Genomic DNA, 20,776 nt, shown 5'->3' on the forward strand with positions numbered 1-20,776 from the left:
CTGGCATACTGTGGAAGTCTGACAGCATTCTTACAATTTTTATTGGAATATGCAGTGAGTCATACAAGAAGGCTTCAATAGTGTTTTATAGTCTAATCAACTGGTATTAGTTCTAGAAACTCATGGATTTAGGTGAGAAAATATATCTAAAAATGTATATATATAGATATATTCCAGATTCCAAGGATAATTTCTTTCCAATTAAGATGTGTGTTTTGAGGTGCTAGCTCAGGAACCAGTTAATGCTAGGAAGCAGATATGAAGAAAGAGAAGAAAAATCTCTTTTTCTTCTTGCACAAACCCCTTCCACTCTGAGTCTTAAGTTATTTCATCTTTGATCATTGGGTAGAGTCACTGAAGTACTTCCCCTGTAAGACTTCTCTCCAGTAGTCAGACCTTTGGGCAAATAGGAATGGAAGAAGCTGGAAGAATAATGTTTAAGTCAATGTGCTGCTAGGATTTCTGAGGTGAAAAGATCCCTGTCCTTTCTAAGTTAGCTGAATAAGTGTTTGCTTGTTTTCCTCCCTCTTTTTTTTTTTTTATTTGTCATGTGGAAATTAAGTAGCTTTTATTATTGGAGGTTACAAACAAAAATGAAATTTCTGAAGTGTTTGAAAAAGGAGTTTTATGACTCCTCAAATAGCTTGGTCTTCATCTATGTGCCCATTCAATGAACACAATACAGCATTAAATATACACCTATTAAATAGCTAACTTGGGATGCTTTTTGATTTGAGATCATAGTGAAGATGACTTGCAAGGGTAACTCTTTACACTGATGTACCAAGCGATATCTTAATTATTTTCAAGTAAAATCTACAGAGAGCAATAGGATGAAGTCAGCGTTCGTATTATGCAAAGAACTGCTACTTTGAAAAAGAAAGCTGCAAAACATCTCTAGTCTCTCTCTTCTTCATTATCTTGAGAGTAATTCTAATTCTTAAGAACAGGAGGAGAAACTATTTGAAATTGGGATTTTCTTTTTCAAATTGCTTAAAGGCTTATGGTGTACTTTTGATTATGTACCTGTGAAGTCCTTTGTGACTTCCCCATTGCTGTCTAGCCTAAGAATTTTTGCCATAGATATAAATATCTTATAGGCCCCCCAAACTCCCTCAGTGTTTCCCAAATTAAATTTTAATGTCAATTTTGATTTATCGAAAATTAAACATGAAAATTCATGGGATCTGGTTTGAATTGAAAATGAACTCCACAACAGTGAAATTTTCCTACTGATGAAAATAAATCAGGCAACAAAAAAATATATCTGACAACCACGTGGCATCTTTTCACAATTTCCATTAAGTCTTGAGAAATTTTATTTGTTCTTGGAGAAGTGTTGCTTGTGACTTGGCAGACTTCAATTCTTTCCTGTTTTGCCCCGGCTTCCTTGAACGGGTTCGTTCAAGTTGAATACTGTGCCAGTCACTTAGTTCCCTGTTTAGAAAATAGAGTAGCACTTCTCAACCTTTTTAGACGTGGAAGGCATTGTATGTGGTGGCAAGAGGTAAGGTAGTTTTTGTGCTATTTTTATATGGCAGAGTTAACATAGAACTGATCTGCCTTGGCCAAGCTTAGAAGCAACTGGAAGCAAGGTAGGTGAAGACTGAAGGCCATGTGAATAGTTGATTTGCAAACTTGTGTGTAATGGTAGACCGACAGCTAGACAGATGTTCCTTCCTCTAAAGAGCCTTCTCCAAGGTCTTAGTCAATCTATCTGCTCAGACTTTCTATTCCTTATCCATAGCAGGTTCTCACTGATTAGCTTTTGAATCCCTAGTCCCTGACAGTATCTCTATTTTCAGTCAAAAAGGCAACTCTTGATTAATGCCAAATTAATAAAAATTAAAGTTACCAGCAATTTTATTCTATTCCTTAAACTCTTCATCTATCTTCAGTAACAACAAACACAGCCTCCCCAAACCAGAAGATAACATATTTTCAAAAGTTTCAATAGCAAGCAGACAATCCGCCTGAGTCCTTCCAGGTGTATAGTGTATCAGACTACAAAGATTAACTGGTTTTGCTACTGTGGAAGGTAACTTTTAAGCCTAGGAGTAAACCAATATAAACAAAAATGAGACAAAAGACAGGAGATGACTGTGAGCTGCAAGAAAATGTGCTCCAAACATAGTTTCAGAACTGAATTCATGCAGACATTAAAAAAATATATCTTAAGTGCTACCTAAATTCAATCTTGTATTGTAAATGCTTGGAGTGTATTATTACTATTTTTATAATGTGTTTACTTTAAAAAGATATCTTTCAAACATTGCTAATTTGGAGAATCACTTTAACAGTTACTTAGATAAACAAAAACAGAAAAAAGGAAAGATGTTTGCTGTAACAGAGCTTTTATAGACAGATGCATTCCTCTCTATAGCCACAGCAGGTGGGAGTTCAATTACATGCTCCAGAAGCAGTGATTAAGTACCTTGATGCAAAGGATTGCTGGCACTAGGGTTTTATGCCTTGCTAAATCCCTCAACTGGCTGCATAGTGTGTGGAAATAGCTGTTTTCAAGTATTTTTATTTTTATTGTACTATTTGGTGAGTTATTATAAGGGCATTTAGAAAGCATTGGAATGCTTATCTGTATCAGCATTGCAAGATTTAAAAGAACTTTTCCACTGAGGCACTTGAGCATGTGCTTAACTCAGTTCACATGCACAATGTGTGATAAGGTAAGAAATATGTTCTAAGTTGTTAAATATATTTACCCCTACTGAGATAGAAGAAAGCAGAAATAAGGATGCTTTTATCTTGTTAGTTAACATTCACTGATCTGACAGTGAAGCCCTATCTTATTCTTAAAAAAAAATGTTTTTTAGCTATTTGAAGTATCATTATGTGCATGGTGTGTGGTAGCTGCCTTCCACTTGTTTGCTCAGCTCTGGCAGACTTTATTTTGAACTGTTTAGCATTTTTGTTTCGTAATAGGGTTGTTTGTGTCGGTGGAGATGGATCTGTCAGTGAAGTTGCTCATGGTCTGCTACTTAAAGCCCAGATAGATGCTGGAAAAGACACAGACTATATACCAACGCCTGTCAGAGCACCAGTTCCTCTTGGAGTAATACCAGCAGGTGAGACTGAAAGGTACTGTTACATGCTGTAAGTCTTCTGTTTTAAATCCCTCTGGCAAGTTTTACAGTTTTGGCTACTAGAGGCTGTTCTTGGTGCTAAAGCTTCAGTTACTTAAGGGAGCTATTGAATAACCGTCCTAAATTAGTGATTTAGATTGATTACAAATGACTAGATTTTAAATCATTATGATAATTTATAGTAATGGCACAGATGAGCTCTTTGCCTAAAGGAAGAAGCTCAGGATGAAGTAAACTAAAATAATTTTCAGCTGATCCAGGCAAAGATCAAGTTTTGTCCCTGTTTGCTGCCAGAAATGGTACCAAACAAAAACTCTCTAGAATTTTCTTAATATAAGCCATGCTGCTTTCTTTTTCTCTCCAGTTTTCTTGGCAGTATTCTCAGTTGGATTCATGCTTAAGGTCTATTTTTAAACGGTGTCCTAGGAATACATTTTGTGGATTACAGTTTAAAAAAAAAACAAAACAAAACTGCACACGAAACAGTCCTCCAGGCCTGAAAATGTATGCATCTCTTTAAATCCTCTCGGTAATTTATTAACTTACACTTGTGTCTAGTGGTGTGGTTTCTTTGTTTAGGGATTGGGGGGGTATGTGTATGTGTCCCTTCTCCTCACAATTTTTGTATTTGCCCTTCTTAGAGCATGACTAAGGCCAGGCAGGGAGGCTTAGCTAGAATTAGTACAGGTAGGTTGATTCTGGACTGGTATAGGAATCACCCCTCTTTAAAAGAAGAGGGGTAGTTTTGCGTGGACGCTACCTTCTGGTGTGGATGCTAATGTGACTACTTGATGTGATTTCTCAGATGTTTTTAACTAGTAAGGAAAAAATTCCCTCAGCCACGTAAACAGCAAATTGTTGTTTTCAATTTTCTGTCAAAAAAAAAAAAGAGCAAGTTGGTTCCCAATGGAGCAAGCAGGTTTTAAGTGCTTTGACTTGCTTTGCACTTCTAAAAGTAGCATTAAGACAGGGACTGGTTGCTTTTAAATATTCAAGATTACACTAGCTTTTTCAAGTTAAAGACCCCTTGGAAACATATTGGTGAAAGATACTGTAATCTTGAAGACATGAAGCAAATGACTATTAGTACAGCAGTTGAACCATCACTTATGTTCAGTTGTTATGAATATCTTGACAGTGCTGAGATAGAATCTCCAGCACTGACTCTGTGCTGTTTGGGTGTGCTTAGGTCACTATGCCTCGTCATTAGGACTTATTCTCTCCGGTTTAAGACAAGTATGTCATTATCAAAAAGGATTTGTGAATATAAAAGAATACTGTATATCTTGTTACACAGAATGCCATAGACTTTGTTAAAAGAGAACGTGAGAACAAATTATGAGAAACTCCTTTACAAGTTCTTAGAAAATGATCTATATTTTATTTCCATATTACTGACATACAAAAAAGTAGTCAGGAAAATGGGTAAGTATACTTGTGCACATGATGAAGATGGAACTCGGTGGTCAATTAATCATGTTGCCTGCCCAGAAATCCATTGTACCAAATTATTAGGACTCTCCAGCTGAGTAAAAATAGAAGCTTTGTTACGGGATTAAACTCTGGTCGTAGCCTCTATTATAAGCAGTGAAGACAACATTTTGAAGTTTCAGCCAACTTGATGGGAAGGAGCTGCTCTTGGAACAGTTTACCTCCTGAAGAGAAAGGTCCAGAGGGGAGTGTGTTTTTACTACAATACTCTACTGAGCTGCCTTATTCTGGCCCAAATCAAATGGATGAGATGTGGGGAAGCCTGCAGTGGCGCTGCTGGCCATTAGCAAAAGCGTGTGTTGCTATGGGAACTACTGCTAAGGAACTGTGTGAAGGGGGAATGGGAGGAAGGGGAGGGGGAACTGGAAGAACATTAAAAAAGCTATCCAATTGTTACAGAGCAAGAGACAATCTTTATCTGATGGCTGTGAACCTTTTGGTCCTAAATGGTTCTTTTAAATAAATTCATAATTTCCAATTAATTCAGAAAAATGAAATATTACTGAGGGACTATCAATTTCTGTGATATTTCAGGCAAAGAACCAAAATGTTGGTGCAGTTTTCATCAGAATTTTAGCTATGCTTGACTAGGAAGTCATTACATCACATTTATCTGTTTGGATGGGGGAGACATTAACAGCCTTATGAATATTCATGTTGTCTGGTTAATTAAGTTAATTGTACTGCAGAAGTGCTTGCACTTCCAAGGACAATTTTTTTTCTATACAATTTCTGTTCTGTACCTTCATCAGTCATGCTTTACATGACTTGCAGATACTTTGTCCTTACTGTGATGCTTTTGCACATTTTGTAGAAAGGAGGTTGTTGGAAATTGTTGTAATGTCAGGAAAATGGGTTCCTATTTTGAATAGAATTGTATTTTTTGAATAATTTTCTTTGTTTCTGTTTAAAAAAAAGGCTGGTGACAGAGAAGCTGGAGTTGCATTTTTCCTGTAAAATGAGTAGTTGGAGTGAGATCTAAAAATGTGACTTGGTAACCTGTCAGGGGGGTGCATGCCCATACATGAGCATCACAGAGGTTGTGATCCAAGTAACATGATAGTGTTTGGGGGGAACCACCTTGTTATTGATAAATAATATTCAGAGCTTACATAGGGGAGAAAAAGATTACTTGGGAAGATGAATGATGTCATTAACACATTAACAACATTATTTTGGAATCACCACTTAAATCAGCAAAGCTTGTATTAGAATGTTTTTTGTATGATAACTTCCATTGTTTTCACTCTGTTTATAAGCTTGGTGGCTGTTGGTTTTTGTTGTTTGGGGGGTGTTTTTGGGAGGGGTGTTGGTGGTTTAGGCATCCTGCTTGCATAGGAGCTAGGCAATGAGACACATTATTGAATCATTACTGGGATTATAATGCCGTTGTATTAAGGGTTTTACATAGAGAATACTTGCTATTGCAAAACTATGCTTGTTCTAGGGATAGACCTTCAACTTGTGGAAAGGTGGATGTAGCACACACGCTTCTGAACACAGACAGCACTTTGTATATATTCCCAGGAGTCATGAAGGGGTGGGGTTTTGCCTTGTTTACTTCTGCAAATGTTAATGAGCTCCACAGATTTAAGAGAAAGATGCAATTACTTGTGCCTATCCTGTTTAGAAGGAATGAGATTTAACTCTCATTAAAGTCAGTATGAAGCTTGGTATTGACTTCAGCCGCGGTCATTTGTTATCTTGCTGCCATCTGTATCGATAAATTTCCCTTACTTAAATGAGGAAATGCAGTTTTAATACATACCAGCCTGATCTTCAGAAGTACAGAAAAGCTTTGTGCTCTTTTATTAGCTCGATCTTCAGTGGCAAGGAAAAAAGAATAAATATATATTTTTATATATATAATTTTATATATCTATTTTATATATATAAACTTACATATATACGTTGTTTTTCAGAACAACAACGTTCCTTTTGTTAGTTTACAGGAAATACACAAAATTTTCATGAGCTGTAAATATCTGCTGCTTGTGTGTCTGATTTCCTTTGTTTGGGAGAGGTTACCTGTAGGAGTTGATAAGAGTTGCAGAAAATTGATCAAAGGAAATACAAGAGTACTTTTGAGCTACTATTTTGGCTAGCTTCACTGACTAAGCAGAGTTAGTTAGATCTAGATGTTAAATCCCATAAGTAATACAAACATGAAATTCTGTTGGGCAGGTAATTGTATTATTCTGTGAAGAACTGCTATTTAGGTCAAACCTAATTTTTATGTGCCCAAATTTTCCATATAGAACTGTATTTTATGCTCCTTGAATTAAAACCCTCACTATTTTGTATGGTAAATGGTATGCAGAGCTACAGTTTTGCCTTTTTTATGGGTGGTGTGCAGAAATGAAAGTTCAAATTGCTTTTAGTTGAGTTGTTGGGTACAAATTATTGAGATTGCGATATTCTTAATAAACTGGACTTCCTGTTAATATATCCACAGAGACTTTCTTTTGAGAGGAAAAAAGCTTTTAGCTTTAGCTTTTGAAGTTGTCAGTTTATTATTCTTTTAAAGCACTTCATAATCCCAATTTGCTGGATTTTAACACTTTTATAGGAAAAGGAGGAAGAAATTAAAATATATTCACCTATAACATTCTGAGAAATAGGTGAATAAAATTACATTTCAGTTTGAATTGTTCAAAGAATAAAACTGTGCATAACCTGATTTCTTCCATGTACCACTGCAGATGTAATCTTCAGGGAATGTTTTGTATCTGTAATCTTGATAGGTGTTCCTCATACCTCACTGGTTTCCTTTACATAGCAGGAACCCTGAGAGCCTTACTCAGAACTATTCTCTCTGATGGTATGAAGGTTTCCCATGAGGTTCCAAATATTCAGAATTACTTTTGGAGACTGGGAAGCATTAAGGATGTAACAGGTGCTCTGTGAGATACTGACATACATTCCCCAGTTGTTCTTTCACTATTGTTTCTAAGAAACTAAAATGTAGCCTCCAAGAGGCATAGCAGCTACCTTAGAATGGATCTAGTAGAAATTTGGGTAACGTACTGCCTGAGTATTACATTATTTTTACATCCTGAAAATCTTTCCCAAATATATCTTATTAGATAATCTGCTTTCTAGTACAGTTCCTCAGTAGATCATTTAAGTATAGAAGAAGTGATTTTTAAGGAACTAGTTAAAAAAAAACACCCTCCAACACATCAATTTTTGCACCACCCCCCCCCCCCCCCCGCCTTGGTCTTTATAACATTTATGAATGAATTTGCAGAGGTGATTTTTATAGACCTCTGGGAGTTTTAATGGTTTTAATTTGTACTATTCAGCACTTCTGCTGTTACCTAAGGCTTTCTTATTCTGAAAATGCAGTAAATGTCTTAGTTTCTTAACTCAAACAATGCTGAGTAACAGGAAAAATAATACACAACATCTCTCATTTTTACAATAGTTTGTTTTCATTTTTACAGGTACTACTAATATTTTGGCTCATACTCTCCATGGTATTAAGCATGCAGTGACTGCAACGTTGCATATTATAATGGGTAAATATTTATACACGTATTATCAAATTTTCAATAATAAAGCAGCATTTAGAATGCCATGAGTTCTTTAATAAAGACGTAACATTATGCTGTATCACTGAAAACTGTGTTTTTAAATGCAAATGATTCTGTCTTGATTTGTAGCCTCCTGGATCTGTTACAATTTTTTGTCTATAGTTCAGTAATAAGGATTGTGGACCTCATCTCCTGGTAACTAAAATCTGCCATGGAATAATGTCTGATTTTGGCATTCATGCCCTCTTACTGATGTTCTTTTAATGCAAAAAGTAACCTTTTCCAGACTTGATAGCGTTACCCTGTATGTGTTGTTATGCAATGATATGTTGCATAATCACTTGATTATTTTACTTTAATATACCTGCTGAAGACAATAGTAAAATATACAATTCTTCCCTCGAGGAAGTTGTTAGGACTGGGCTTTTCAGGAAAGTATTCTCATATTTCTGAGAAAGTATAATTCATCTTTTTAGCTCCATGTGTATTTCTTTTACATACTAAGTTTCTATAAGAAAGCTTTAGTAGAAAAAAAAAATTGCATCACTGGCCATTTGGTCTGCACAATTAATAGCTTTCTGAATGTGAAAATGTAATTATGCTAAAAGGACAAATGAAGTTGCTTGTGCAAACCTTATTTTCAGGTCTTAGGAAATAGCAAATACTTCATTGACCAGCATTAACATTCCTTTCAAAGCAACTAAAAGAATTCCAAATGAAAGAAGAGAAAAATGGGGAGGGTCCATCTTGAGTATTTATTTTCTAGACATTGCAGTCAGCACTGGAAGAGCCTTTGCTCTATCTCTTAGATGGTGATATACAAGCCTTTTACGTAAAATGTAAACCTATCTTTTTTAATCTGAGACAGTCAATCTAATGGAAACCACCCAGGTTCTATTACAGAAGAAATGTATGTACCCTACCTTGAACAGAATTAGATGTGTAAATTCTATAACTGTAAACATTAATACATGTAAACCTTATATGTAAGCGTTCCCCTATCTCCCACGGTACACTGTTTGGCCATTACAAATCTTTGGTGAAATGATTGGAAATACTTATGTAGAAGTATTATATTTTCTTTGATGCTGATTGTTGAAATTCTGAGTAGAATTAAGTATCAGACCCTTTGCAGTGTGAAGTAGATGTTAAAAAGGCTTCAGTGAAAATTCATTTTGAAGCATCTGAACTTTGTTCTCTGAAATGACTGCTTTATCTGTATCTAGACTGATCCTGGTTCCTATTAGTAAAACTTGAATTCCTAAAGAGAGAAAAGTCTGGAGTTTTCTCTTGTGGCTAAATTAGGTGAAAAGGAAATAGTAAATTGTATTTTGTTTGAAATACCAATGCAATTTCTCATTTCTGATCCTTACCTTTAATATTTTAGGACACATTCAACCAGTAGATGTCTGTACTTTCAGTACGCCAACCAAGCTGTTGCGCTTTGGGTTCTCAGCTATGTTTGGTTTTGGTGCAAGGACTTTGGCTTTGGCTGAGAAACACCGTTGGATGCCCTCCAATCAACGGAAGGATTTTGCTTTCATCAAAACACTGGCAGATCTCAAGTATGCCATGAGCTGTTATTTTTCTAGCATTTCTCATTTTCTTGAGGAAAATGTAATAATTAATGTGGTAAAAATATAGACAGCAGTAGTTTAGCTGTCTTAATTGCAGACAGATTTAACTCAGATGTGATGTATAACCCTCTTACAAATTAAAGAGGAGATAAATTCTGCATATTCAGCATCTCGTTAAAATCATCTTAACTTGGATAAAAGTCTGTCTAGCACTCAGAATATTGGTTGTCATGCTAGTAACTATCAATACTTTTCTAGGCCAGAGGAATGTGAATTATCATTTCTACCTCTACAAGTTCCGCAGGAAGACTCTCATAAGAATGACAAGTAAGTAAACCAGAGTCAAACAATTCCAAAGCTACAAAAGCGTGTCTTTGAAGATGAAACTGTACAAATTCTTAGTTTTGTTCAAATTTGATCATCAGGTAAAATAACCTTAAAAAAACACCCAAAACTTTTTGTGAACTGCAGGCTCATACACTTTGTGAAATGTTCCCTATAGACTATAAAGTCTTCAAGTCAGTATTATTGTTTTTTTTCAGTTCCATTAATATCACTCTTTTCTAAAGTAGATGTTGTTTAAATTTGCTAAAAAGACTTTAAATTATTTTACCTACATTTTTTTCACTCTTTTAGAAAGAAGAGAGAGAAAATTAAAAAGAAGGGTGAGTTTTTGCTTTTATAGTTATTTAAAAGTGAACTGTAGCTGTTTAAACTGGAGTAATATAGAATTACTCTGTTATATTTAGGTAGCAAGGATCAATGGCACAAAATTCAGGGTCACTTCCTGAATGTGAGCATTATGGCAATCCCTTGTCTGTGTTCAATGGCACCAAGAGGCTTGGCACCTAATACGAGGTCAGTAGGGGTTTAGAGAATTAGTCATGTCTATAAATTCTGACATCTTACCTTAAGACCTTGGCTTTTCTGAGAATACAGGCCTGTATTTAGGTAGTCTATGTCCCCTCCGGAATGGGGGGAGGGAGCATGAACTGCAGCAGACTCTATAATCCCAGGAATTGTAATCAGTTTTTGGATCAGGCAAATAAGGTCAAGCAGTCTAACTAGAATAACGAGTGGATAATTGCTGTGATTAAATTACTTGGCAAGTCTGACTTGAGTAGTAGTCATGGAGCAGTCATCTGTCATAGGATTTGGCTATATGTAGAAACTTCATTCTTTATTTTTTCCAAATATAAAGGTGCCCCTCATCTTCTGCTTTAGAGCCAGCAGAAATGAAATAGGAATCTTTCTCCTGGTATGAAGAACTGAAATTCACACTTGTCGTGTTGTGCTTTTTTTTTCTTAATTTCTCCTGAACGTGGGAAATGCTGTTTCTATGTATAAGATTTTGGGAAACAAACGAGTTATGTAATCTGGTTGTCAACCTTGACTCATTTTGCCATTAGCTCATTGTCGAGAGTGTACTTTGTGGTGATCAAAACAGGTATCCAAGTGATAAATATTTGTACTTGATGTATCCAGTTGACCATTAAACAGAATAGCAAGTATGAACTTTGAAGTTATAAATGAAATATAACATGCTCCCTCAAAAAGAATACAGAAGCTTATATTTTTATATATGTGTCTCTATTAAAAAACAAAACAAAGCCCACAGCACTCGGCCAGGTTGCTGAAATGAGTCTGGTTTGTTTCATTTGATCATCATCAGGTGAAAATAGATGTGCCTTAAAAATGATCAGGTATTTTTCTTCACAAATCCTTGCTGATCTGGTAGAATTTGACTTCCTAGAAGCAATGTAGAAACAAGTGGTTTTGATGAAACTCCTATTGAGAAGTTTTCTTTGCTACAGGCGTCCTGCTAAGCCTCAAGACAGTACTCTGATCCTGTCCCCTCCTAGTAACTTTCTTTCTTCAGCATTTAGTATATTACATACCAGTCAGTAGAAACTGGTTCTTTTACTATACAGTTGTCAGTCAGTAGAAACTGATGAGAAACTGACTCTTTTTCTTGTCAAACCCAACAGTTTTGCCTGTGCTAGGTGGCCCTGCCTTGACAGGGGGGTTGGACTATGATCTCCAGAGGTTCCTTCCAACCCTAATAATTCTGTGATTCTGTGAAACTATTCTTTTTTTAGCTTCACTTTCTCTTTCCATCTGTTCTGGCACCTGTTTCTCAGTGACAGGGAATTTTATGACAACTCCATGCAGTTATTGCAGGTTTGACTGAGCCTGTTCCTCCCACAGTGTAGCTGCTCAGTGGATTCCCCTTTTTTGCTCTCGGTGGATTCTTTTCCCCTCTCTTTAAAAAAATAATCTTAGGAGGGCAGTCAGCCAGTAGGGTAGGAAGAGTAGACTCTTTAGACTGGTGCTTCACTTCTCATAGTGAATAGCATCTTGAATGTTGCACTAATTGTTAAGAGACTCAAGACCCATTATGAAAGCATCAGCTAAACTCAGCTAGGTTTCTCCACTCTGTGCTATTTTCTCCAAGAGGAAAAATCTTTGCTGTGTGAAGACATTTGAAGTGGAATGAAAGCTCTGACTGCTGCCCGTAACTCTAGTTAACACTAGCCTAAATTTGCAGAAACATGTCAAGATATGTTTAACTGTCTGCAGTATGTAAACCATGTAGGACATTTGTTTCTTACAGCATAGGTGTTGTGCTTTGCTGCAGGTTGGACTTGCAAAAGAATTAATGACAGTTTTTAGTCACCTCCTGAAGATAAAAGGCCATAGTGCCGAATGCATTGCCCAGCAGCATCCTGTGCCCCTCTATTGCAGCAAATATGATAAGGGGGCAACTTTTTCAATTTTACCATCGCTGTTTCCTAAATCAGCAAAGTAATGCTGTGCCAGGTGACTGATTCCATAGTTATGTACAAACTATCTTCCTGGATTGTGCTGTGTCAGAGTCTGAGAACACTCCTGATGCAGTTGTTCAATGGGGAGAGATCTGTGGTGGTAGGCTGGCAGCATTATTTTCCAAGCATACATGCTGAATGAATAAATAAATATATATGTATGCATGCATATTCAGAAGATATGAAATGCATCTCTTTACAGAACACAATCTCAGCAATGATTGTCGTGTTCATTAGATGCTCTTGTTGAACATTGATTTGTCTCTATAAATTAAATGGGACTTAGGCATGATTGCATTGGGATTCAGGTTGTTAGCTTCTGAGATAAGGTACGCTTGCGTTAAGGAATCTGTGAATTCTTACTAGCTCATTGTCTGACCCAGATTCTCAAAGGTGCTAAAATATCAGTGGTGACTGGATGCCTAGGACCATTGAGTCTGCACTGTAGGGTCTCCTCTTGGTTAAACTCTAGTACGTGACTGTTATATCTTGTACAAAATTCCCTTAGTTACAACTTTTATGTGCTTTGTGAAATGTGTAATTAGAACTGTACTGAGAACTGCTAACAGAGTTTGAATAGTGGCATAGTTAAACATCAGGATCTTTGTTAGGGCAGCATGAATCTTAATGGCGGAGGTGAATGAACCCATAAGCAGTGGGCTGTACGATGGGGATGGGCTTGCATGCGTAATGGGAATGGCTTCATGGTATAGCTCTGTCTCATAGCATTTATGGTAACCATTCTACTTTTCTGGAGAGAAAAGTGAAAAGATAAATTTGTGATCCCCAATGTTTAAAACCACCTGTTGAGGATAAAATAAGGGGTGATAAATTATATGTATCAGGGTCAATAAATTAAGGATATTGATAAGGGAGTACAATTTTACTATTACAGTGTATGTTATAAATATATGGATACTATATAATGTTAATTGCATAGTTTATATTGATCTAGAAGGGGTGGCAAAAGATTTGAAAAACATTGAGACTAATTAACCTATTAAACTTCTGAATTAAAGAGTTTTCTTTTGGGACATAAATTGGTTTGCCTTTCAGGTTGAATAATGGAAGCATGGCTCTTATTGTTGTACAAAATACTTCTCGAACAGAGTTTATAAAACATCTCAAAAGATATGCCAGTGTAAAAAATCAGGTACTGTAAATTTCTTTCTGGGGATTATAAAAAGAACAGTTAATCGTGAAGATAGACATGCTGCAAGAGTTAATGTAAGCATCCTCATAAGGAGACTTAGCTTCCTGTCAGAATACATTAGCCCCCTTTTTATCTGTGTGGGTTTTTTGTTGGATTTTTTTCTTTTTAAATCACTGGACTAATACCGATTAGCCTATTTCAGCCCATCTGTTGTGGTTTAAATTGTATTTATGTTGTACCATAGTTTTATGGGTGTAAAGCCCTTTCACCAGAATAAAGGAAATGTATGCTGTATTTAAGTTTTGTATAGTACAGAGATCAAGGATGCAGACTGGGGGAGGCATCATGCAACTCTTTGTCAGAAACAGGTAAAGGTCATAATTTCAGTAGATAACTACATGCTATGCTGGTAGCAGTGGATTAAGACCATTTTTAGCAGTAAGCATTCCATTCAGTTATGAATGTTGACATAAACTGCATTTCACTATTCTGTCTATGAAGAGAAAAAGGAAGCATCCAAACACAGTATCTTATTGATGTCCTTAAGACCTGGTGTATAGCCTTAGCACACTGGTACTTGTTCAGATGTTTCAGGATTATTCCCTTTTACAAGCTGGAGTTAAGTGTTTCCATGTACTCGAGAGACAAAAAACTAAGGTTTATGTTTGAATTCATCAACAGACACAGTTTGGGGGAGAGGTGGATGGCAATTTCGTGTGACAGCACTAATAGCTGCATTTAGGAAACAGTTTATGCTTTCTGGTTATGCTTTTGGAGGAAGAATTTCCTTTTTTTCTCTGCCTTTTGTAATTAGAAATTAGCTAAGGAGATGTGGACCCTCATTTAAACGGAAGATGACCATTTACTAGAATTCTAACTAGCCTTGTTTAAGACAGGAATACGGGTAATGAAGAACAGAACACAGGAAAAGATCCACTTCGGCTTTTCATATCTTCTGAAAGCGTGTGCTATTTTACTATGTGCAAAATGTACCACCTCACCTACAGATTGAGAAAGTCCGATATAGGAATGCAAATGGAACACTACCATTTTTTTCTGAGGCGTTATTTAGGGTAAAAATAGCATGTTAATCTGTAAATGCTAGCTGAAATACATAATGCCTCATGTGGTCAAAGCTGGAGTTAAGCATTTCCATTTACTTAAGTCCAAAAAGAAGAAAAGGCAAGCTTTCTAATTTCAAGTAATCCAGTTTGTTGCTAAGATACTACCTGTATCTTTCATCTTCATTTAATATGTGTCTGTGTTTGGTTTAGTTCAATTTTCCCTTTGTTGAGACCTACACAGTTCAAGAAGTAAAAGTACAACCGCAGGTTAAAAGTGGCCTTGATGCCAAAGAAAATACGTATTTGAATGCTGCTTCTGCAGAAGGAAACTACCCTTGGAATATAGATGGGGACTTAATGAAAGAGGCATCACAAATTCATGTTCGGTAAGGCTAATTATTATGTTTATGGACTGTATACATGTAACAGATTAGTACTGCAATCTTGTATATAGATGTTTTACGTCTGTATATAATAAGGATGACACTAAAATTAGTTGGTGCAAATTCTGTTAAGAGTAGTACTGTTGTGCACTGCAGTGTCCCTTTTGCCATTGTTTTGGCCTCTGCCCTGTTGTCTCATGCCTGTTTTTGGAAAGGTTTATTAGAACCCACCAGGCCTCTCCTTTCTGGTGCTTCATTGGCTTCCAGCTCCACTTCTTTTTGCCACTTACTTTATCCTTCTGTTTCTTAGAAAAGAACAGATGGATATAAAGGTCTGTGACTCCTAGAAGGAGGTTACTTTGTGATAAGGATTCCTGCTTGTAAAGCACTGTGTAAGGTTAATAAAAATGTGTCATTGCTCAACTGTGGAAAACTTAGTGCTGCTTGAGAGTAGTCTCCTCTATAGCTAGGATCTAAACCACACACTATGAATACATAGGGAACTAGGACGATTAGCAGTGGAATTAAATGGGTGGTGGCTCATTCTGCTGCAATGCCCATAAGATTATTTGGAGGCACACAGCTCAGAGTTAACAGCCTGGTATGCAAAATAAAAGGCAGATCAAGTTACAGAATATGTAATAAGTACTTCTAAAGATGACCTTATGAGAATTGTCAAAATGCAGTCCACTTGATTGTATTCTATGCAGCAGATCCATACATATTTGTTCTCTGTACCCTTAGCCCCCAAAAGCAGCATTCCCATCACAAGAATTAACGAAATTGATATTTGACTTCCTCACTTCACAGGCTGCATCCTCAACTTATTAATCTCTATGGAGTCAACACTGATGACCTGGAAAGTTCCCAAGCAACGTGCAATTGCATATAGAAGGGACAGACTTCAAGTTCCGCATTAAAGCATCCTTTTCACACTTCTGTACACAGCTTTACAAGGTCCCAGTCACTCACTGAATTCAGTTGCTGTAGCAGAAGATTAACCGGGATGTTTGTAATATTTCTAGTTTTAAATTTTTATCAAGTTATGTATTTTTAACAGGTTGTTTTTATCTACAACAAAACTGTTAACAACAAAAAAAAATGAAAACTGGTTATATTGGTCTATTTTAAAATTTGGGGTTGAGAAGTGGCCGTTATATTTTTTTTTTCCTTTAAAATAATTTTGGATTTTGTAATAAAGTTCATGTGATAAGTCTGCTGCTGCTATCCATGTTGTCAGATAACTCAGTTCAAATAGAGCTGGGGAGTGGATGTATGGTACCAGTTCCTGCTGAAGAACAGTGTCAAAATATAGATTTGTTTATATTTTTAAATTGAGTACTTCCATTTCTACTTAGAATTGTAATGTTGCCTTAATGTATTTGCTTTCAAATAGTTTCTAGTCAAACAGTAATACAAAAGAATATGCTCATATCTTATATGGCTTTTCACTTGTTGAAATATATTTTGAAGAGTACTCATTGTAAAAAATAAATATTTAAAAGTATTTTCTCTTCCCTAGAACCAAAATGATATTCAGCATAGGGTTGGTTTTTTTTTGCTGCTGAGAATAAAGTTATGATAAATAACTTAAGAGTTGCCTTAAATTTTTATAATTTCCTTATATGGCATAAATAATTTTTATGGGGGTTTGTATCTTATTAAATATTTAATACAATTATTTGAGATGCCAGTAACTTCAGATAATACTCTTTCTGGGAACTGGATTTCTGTAAGATGACAGAAAGTAGCATATGAATAAGTAAGTTGGTCTGTCTGTTGGACCAGTGGGATAACAAACATTTCCCTTCTCACTTGTCTACAAATTGTTCAGAAGCCAGGTGACAATGGTATGAAAGCTGCATTGTCTTGGGCCAAGAATGAGTTGCTTTAAGTTCTTTTTTCAGTCAGCGGTCAACTATAATGTGAAATCCAGTCCTTTAAGATTCTCTTAAATCAAGGGACTAAGCCTTTACCTGGGAGCTATAGCTATTTTATTTGATTTCAAATACTACTTGTGAAAAATTCTTACCTCTGACAGATATGTAAGAAAGACAAAGTGATGCACCTAAAGTACTGCAGATGACTGTGCCTCCCAAGAGCAAGCTGTTACTTGTTGGAAATCTTATGCTGTTTCTGTGGACAAACCTGGCCAATAGTAAGAGCCAAATTCATAGACAATCAAATGCTTACTTCATAAGTAATTAATTACAGGATTCTTATACCTAGTTCTCCTCTTTGCACGGAAGTTAGCAGCTCCAGAATAGGATCACAGCATCCTTTTGGGCTTGACCTGGCAGGTCCAGCACTGAGATCAGATCTGGTTACAGAGCTTCATCACGTCTGGCAATAAAACCTCCAAGGATGGAGATGACAATGACTGCTCCCCTGTTCTGATGCTTGTCTGTCCTTGGGAGGAAAGTGGGTTTCCTCATGTCCAGTTGGAACCCCTCATTTCAGTTTACACCAGTTGTCTGAGTCGCAGTGAGTACTCGCTAGTTAAACTACTATAATTAATGCTATAGTACACTGAGTATTTTTAACATTAAGGTAATTAAAACTGAACTTCCCAAAGTTGCCCAAGAAAGAGATTCCAGCTACTTGTAGTAATTTAACTGTTATTACATAACTGAAAATCAATAAAATAACTGAAATTCCAGAAGAAACAGCATTCATGTGGTTAACTTGAGTTCTTTATAATAAAAAAACTGAGTGGGTTTTTTATAATCTTGCTACTATTAGAACATTGTACATTCATTTTTTTGTCAGCCTGGTTTGTAAAAGCTAACTGAAATTTGCTTCCTATCCTTAGAACAGGCAGCCAACATTTTATTATTAACATGTAAATCTGAATAGGAAGTATATAATTTCCAAGGCAACATTATCACATGTACTGGCATATCTTTGAAATAGTTCACATAAATAAAATGCTTTAGTTTCACTTCTTTGCTTTGTTTACATTAAAAAGAATGTTAATGCTTCTTCCAGTACTTGAGGTATAGTTTTCACAATATGCTATAATATCAAACTAATTTCTGTTCAGCGATACTTTGGTTAAAGTGCAAAAATTCACCAAAGCCATTTGGAAGATAGGCATTTTCCGTGTATTTTCATAGACTTGCAAGAAAACATTTAATTCTTCACATACTTTATTTTGATTTTTGTAAAAAATATATGCACATTCATTTGTCCTTACACTGCAGAAGATTAAAAAAATTACTTTAGAGATCCACGTCTTTGGCATCAAATGAAGTGAAAGGAAATTACAAAATGGTCCCCAATACCTTTAGAATCTGTGGATATTGGCTTTTATGGCACCAAACACCCTATTAGCAGAAGTGCTTGTTAAAGGCACTCTGTATTGCTTTTGAGTCTCAGGCTAAGTCCTGTATGATGGTGCAGCTTCAAAGTGTATGTACATACTACATTCAATTTTCCTTGCAGTTCAGAAAGACATCAAAGGCATCCCAAGAAAGGCGCTGTTGCATCCGGCTGCTGCAATAGATTCAGTTATTGAAGAAGTTCTGCAGCTGTACTGGGGAGCAAAGTAACATTTTTTCTTTTCCCCTGGATTGTACTATTTCACCAAAGCTAGGTGGCAGTGCAAACTTATCTACCTGAAGAAACTTCCTGTAGTAGCAGAGCAGTGCTTTGAACCATGTCATTGAATTCAGTCATTTGCCTTTCTGCTGAGTGACTCCTGAGGATGCCTGTTTGGAAGGTATTTATCTGACAACATCACAGGAACCCAAGGTAGCTCTCCAAACAGCTTCTTTATTAAGTAATTTCAGCTGGCACATCTGAAGATAAAATTTGGCCCAGCAAGGTTGGCCTTTGGAGTACTTTTGGTATGTGGTTCTGTTCTGTCATCATGTGAGCGTGACTTTTTTTCTCCCAGGTCCCAGAAGAATGCCAATACTAAATACTACTATGCTAAGTACTATAGAAAAATCTTCAAATAAATAGAAATAAATACTTGCTTTAAAAAAACCCACATAGAAATATTTCATTGGAGAAGTCCAAAACATCATGGCAGCAATACCTGAGGAAAAGACAGAACAAGTAATTCTGTCATGCTTGCAAGTACCACGTGAATGATGGCTACAAATTACAATCTCCAATACAAATCTCTTTCCAACACTGAGAGAGGATTCTGTGCTGCATCTCCAGGCTACCCCACAGAATTCCCTGCTCTAGACTGCCTTTGACCTTCCTGGTTCTGCCTTGCCTGGGTGTCTAAGTCTCTGCAGTGTTATGGCTGTGCCTGTGAAGCCAAAAAGCTTATGAGGTTCCCTTCAGACAGCTTCCAATAGCTGTTTCCTACATTCTTGTGCTCTGCTTGCAGTCCTCCTATTGTTTTAAGCTAATTTACCCTTGTAAAATTGCCAAAGCAAGATACAGGAGGATTTCTTTTTGAATGGCTAATTAAAAAAAATATTAAGACTTGAAAATTAATAGAATAAGTTGTGCTGATATGTCTGAGATCTTATTTTCCAGGACTCGCAAAATGTGATTACCTTCTAGAAATTATTCTTTCTGGTAAGTAATTCTTCTCCTCTTTATCTTTAGTGTTGTCTGTTTGAAACCAGATAGATATATGGCATTTCAAATATTACTCTAAGACTTCAAAACAAATTGGTTTAACATTTTCATATTAGAAAAGCAAGAGTGCTCTAAGGTATAGTCCTCCGTAGAGTTCAAGGAAACAAAATGCATTTTGTAAGAGCAAGTGAGCTCAAGACCAATTTCTTGTTTCTGATGTTTCTCCTGCAAATTAACTTGAATCTGAAAGTCTTCATTTTAAAATCAAACATTTATTTGCCATCTTAGCCATCTTTGTTCCCACTTGTGAAACTCCAGCTGTCTCTTCTGTTATTGTCTTGAGGGACTTGTTTGTATTGCCTTTTGAAAAAGCCAATCTGAAATACAAAATTTTGGGAACTGTTGTCAGCAAATCTGAGTTATCAAATCTAAACCATAAAAGAACTAAAATAAAATGCATATATATGGTATTTGCCCTTGCTTTGTTGTAACAAGTAATCAAGTGATAGTCTTCAATCAAGAAGTGGGTTTGCTTTTTCTTTTACTTTTTGGGAGGCTAATACTCTCCTGCAAGGAGGAAGGACGTGTGGGCTTGTGTCCTATAACAGTCCACAGAATCCAGTACTATTTTAAATGTGAAATGGTGATAAAACTTCCCTGTTAAATTTGTTTCACTTTTATACTTCCCTGGGAAAAAGGATGGATGGAGGAAGTCTGTGGATAGTTAGAGAAGTTAACAATTTCTTAACTCGCTTTTTAGCATTTATGTTGCAGTTTAAAATTTTCAGCTTTTTATTCTGGCGTGAAACAGTGTTGTAGACTATTACTCATCACGTGTCAAGTGGCTTTCAGTGTGGAGCACCATCCCACAGAAATGATCCACTTGATATCATTAAATGATATAAATCAGTTGCAAACATGAGATGCCATACAAATTACAGGACAGGGTTTGCGTGGTGTTGGCTACCAGAAGATGCAGAATGCATCTACATAAGATGTAGAAGATACAGGATAATGGAAAAGTATTTTGAAAAAAAACACAAGTTGCAGAAGGAATTATGTTTCTTTAGAAAGGAGAGATAGCAATAAAATATCATTTATCAT

General features: G+C 36.2%; 2 protein-coding genes across 4 annotated transcripts in view; one reads left to right on the forward strand and one right to left on the reverse strand.

Annotated features, from left to right (window-relative positions):
* Positions 1-16,266, forward strand: part of CERKL (ceramide kinase like) — a 55,420-nt gene extending 39,154 nt beyond the window's left edge. For both annotated transcript variants that reach the window (XM_062640563.1, XM_062640564.1), the window contains 9 exons: positions 2,941-3,083; positions 8,039-8,113; positions 9,516-9,693; positions 9,964-10,032; positions 10,342-10,370; positions 10,455-10,563; positions 13,587-13,683; positions 14,958-15,133; positions 15,941-16,266. In XM_062640563.1, the coding sequence (XP_062496547.1) occupies positions 2,941-3,083; positions 8,039-8,113; positions 9,516-9,693; positions 9,964-10,032; positions 10,342-10,370; positions 10,455-10,563; positions 13,587-13,683; positions 14,958-15,133; positions 15,941-16,022 (958 nt within the window). In that variant the 3' untranslated portion in view covers positions 16,023-16,266. The remainder of the gene's footprint in view (positions 1-2,940; positions 3,084-8,038; positions 8,114-9,515; positions 9,694-9,963; positions 10,033-10,341; positions 10,371-10,454; positions 10,564-13,586; positions 13,684-14,957; positions 15,134-15,940) is intronic.
* Positions 16,267-18,261: 1,995 nt separating this feature from the next.
* ITGA4 (integrin subunit alpha 4) overlaps positions 18,262-20,776 on the reverse strand; it is a 36,543-nt gene continuing 34,028 nt past the window's right edge. For both annotated transcript variants that reach the window (XM_062640688.1, XM_062640687.1), the window contains exon 28: positions 18,262-20,049. In XM_062640688.1, the coding sequence (XP_062496672.1) occupies positions 19,957-20,049 (93 nt within the window). In that variant the 3' untranslated portion in view covers positions 18,262-19,956. The remainder of the gene's footprint in view (positions 20,050-20,776) is intronic.

This window comes from Pezoporus occidentalis, unplaced genomic scaffold (genome assembly GCF_034315485.1).
Source record: "Pezoporus occidentalis ecotype Australia unplaced genomic scaffold, CSIRO_AGI_Poc_V1 ctg66, whole genome shotgun sequence".
NCBI lineage: Eukaryota > Metazoa > Chordata > Aves > Psittaciformes > Psittacidae > Pezoporus > Pezoporus occidentalis.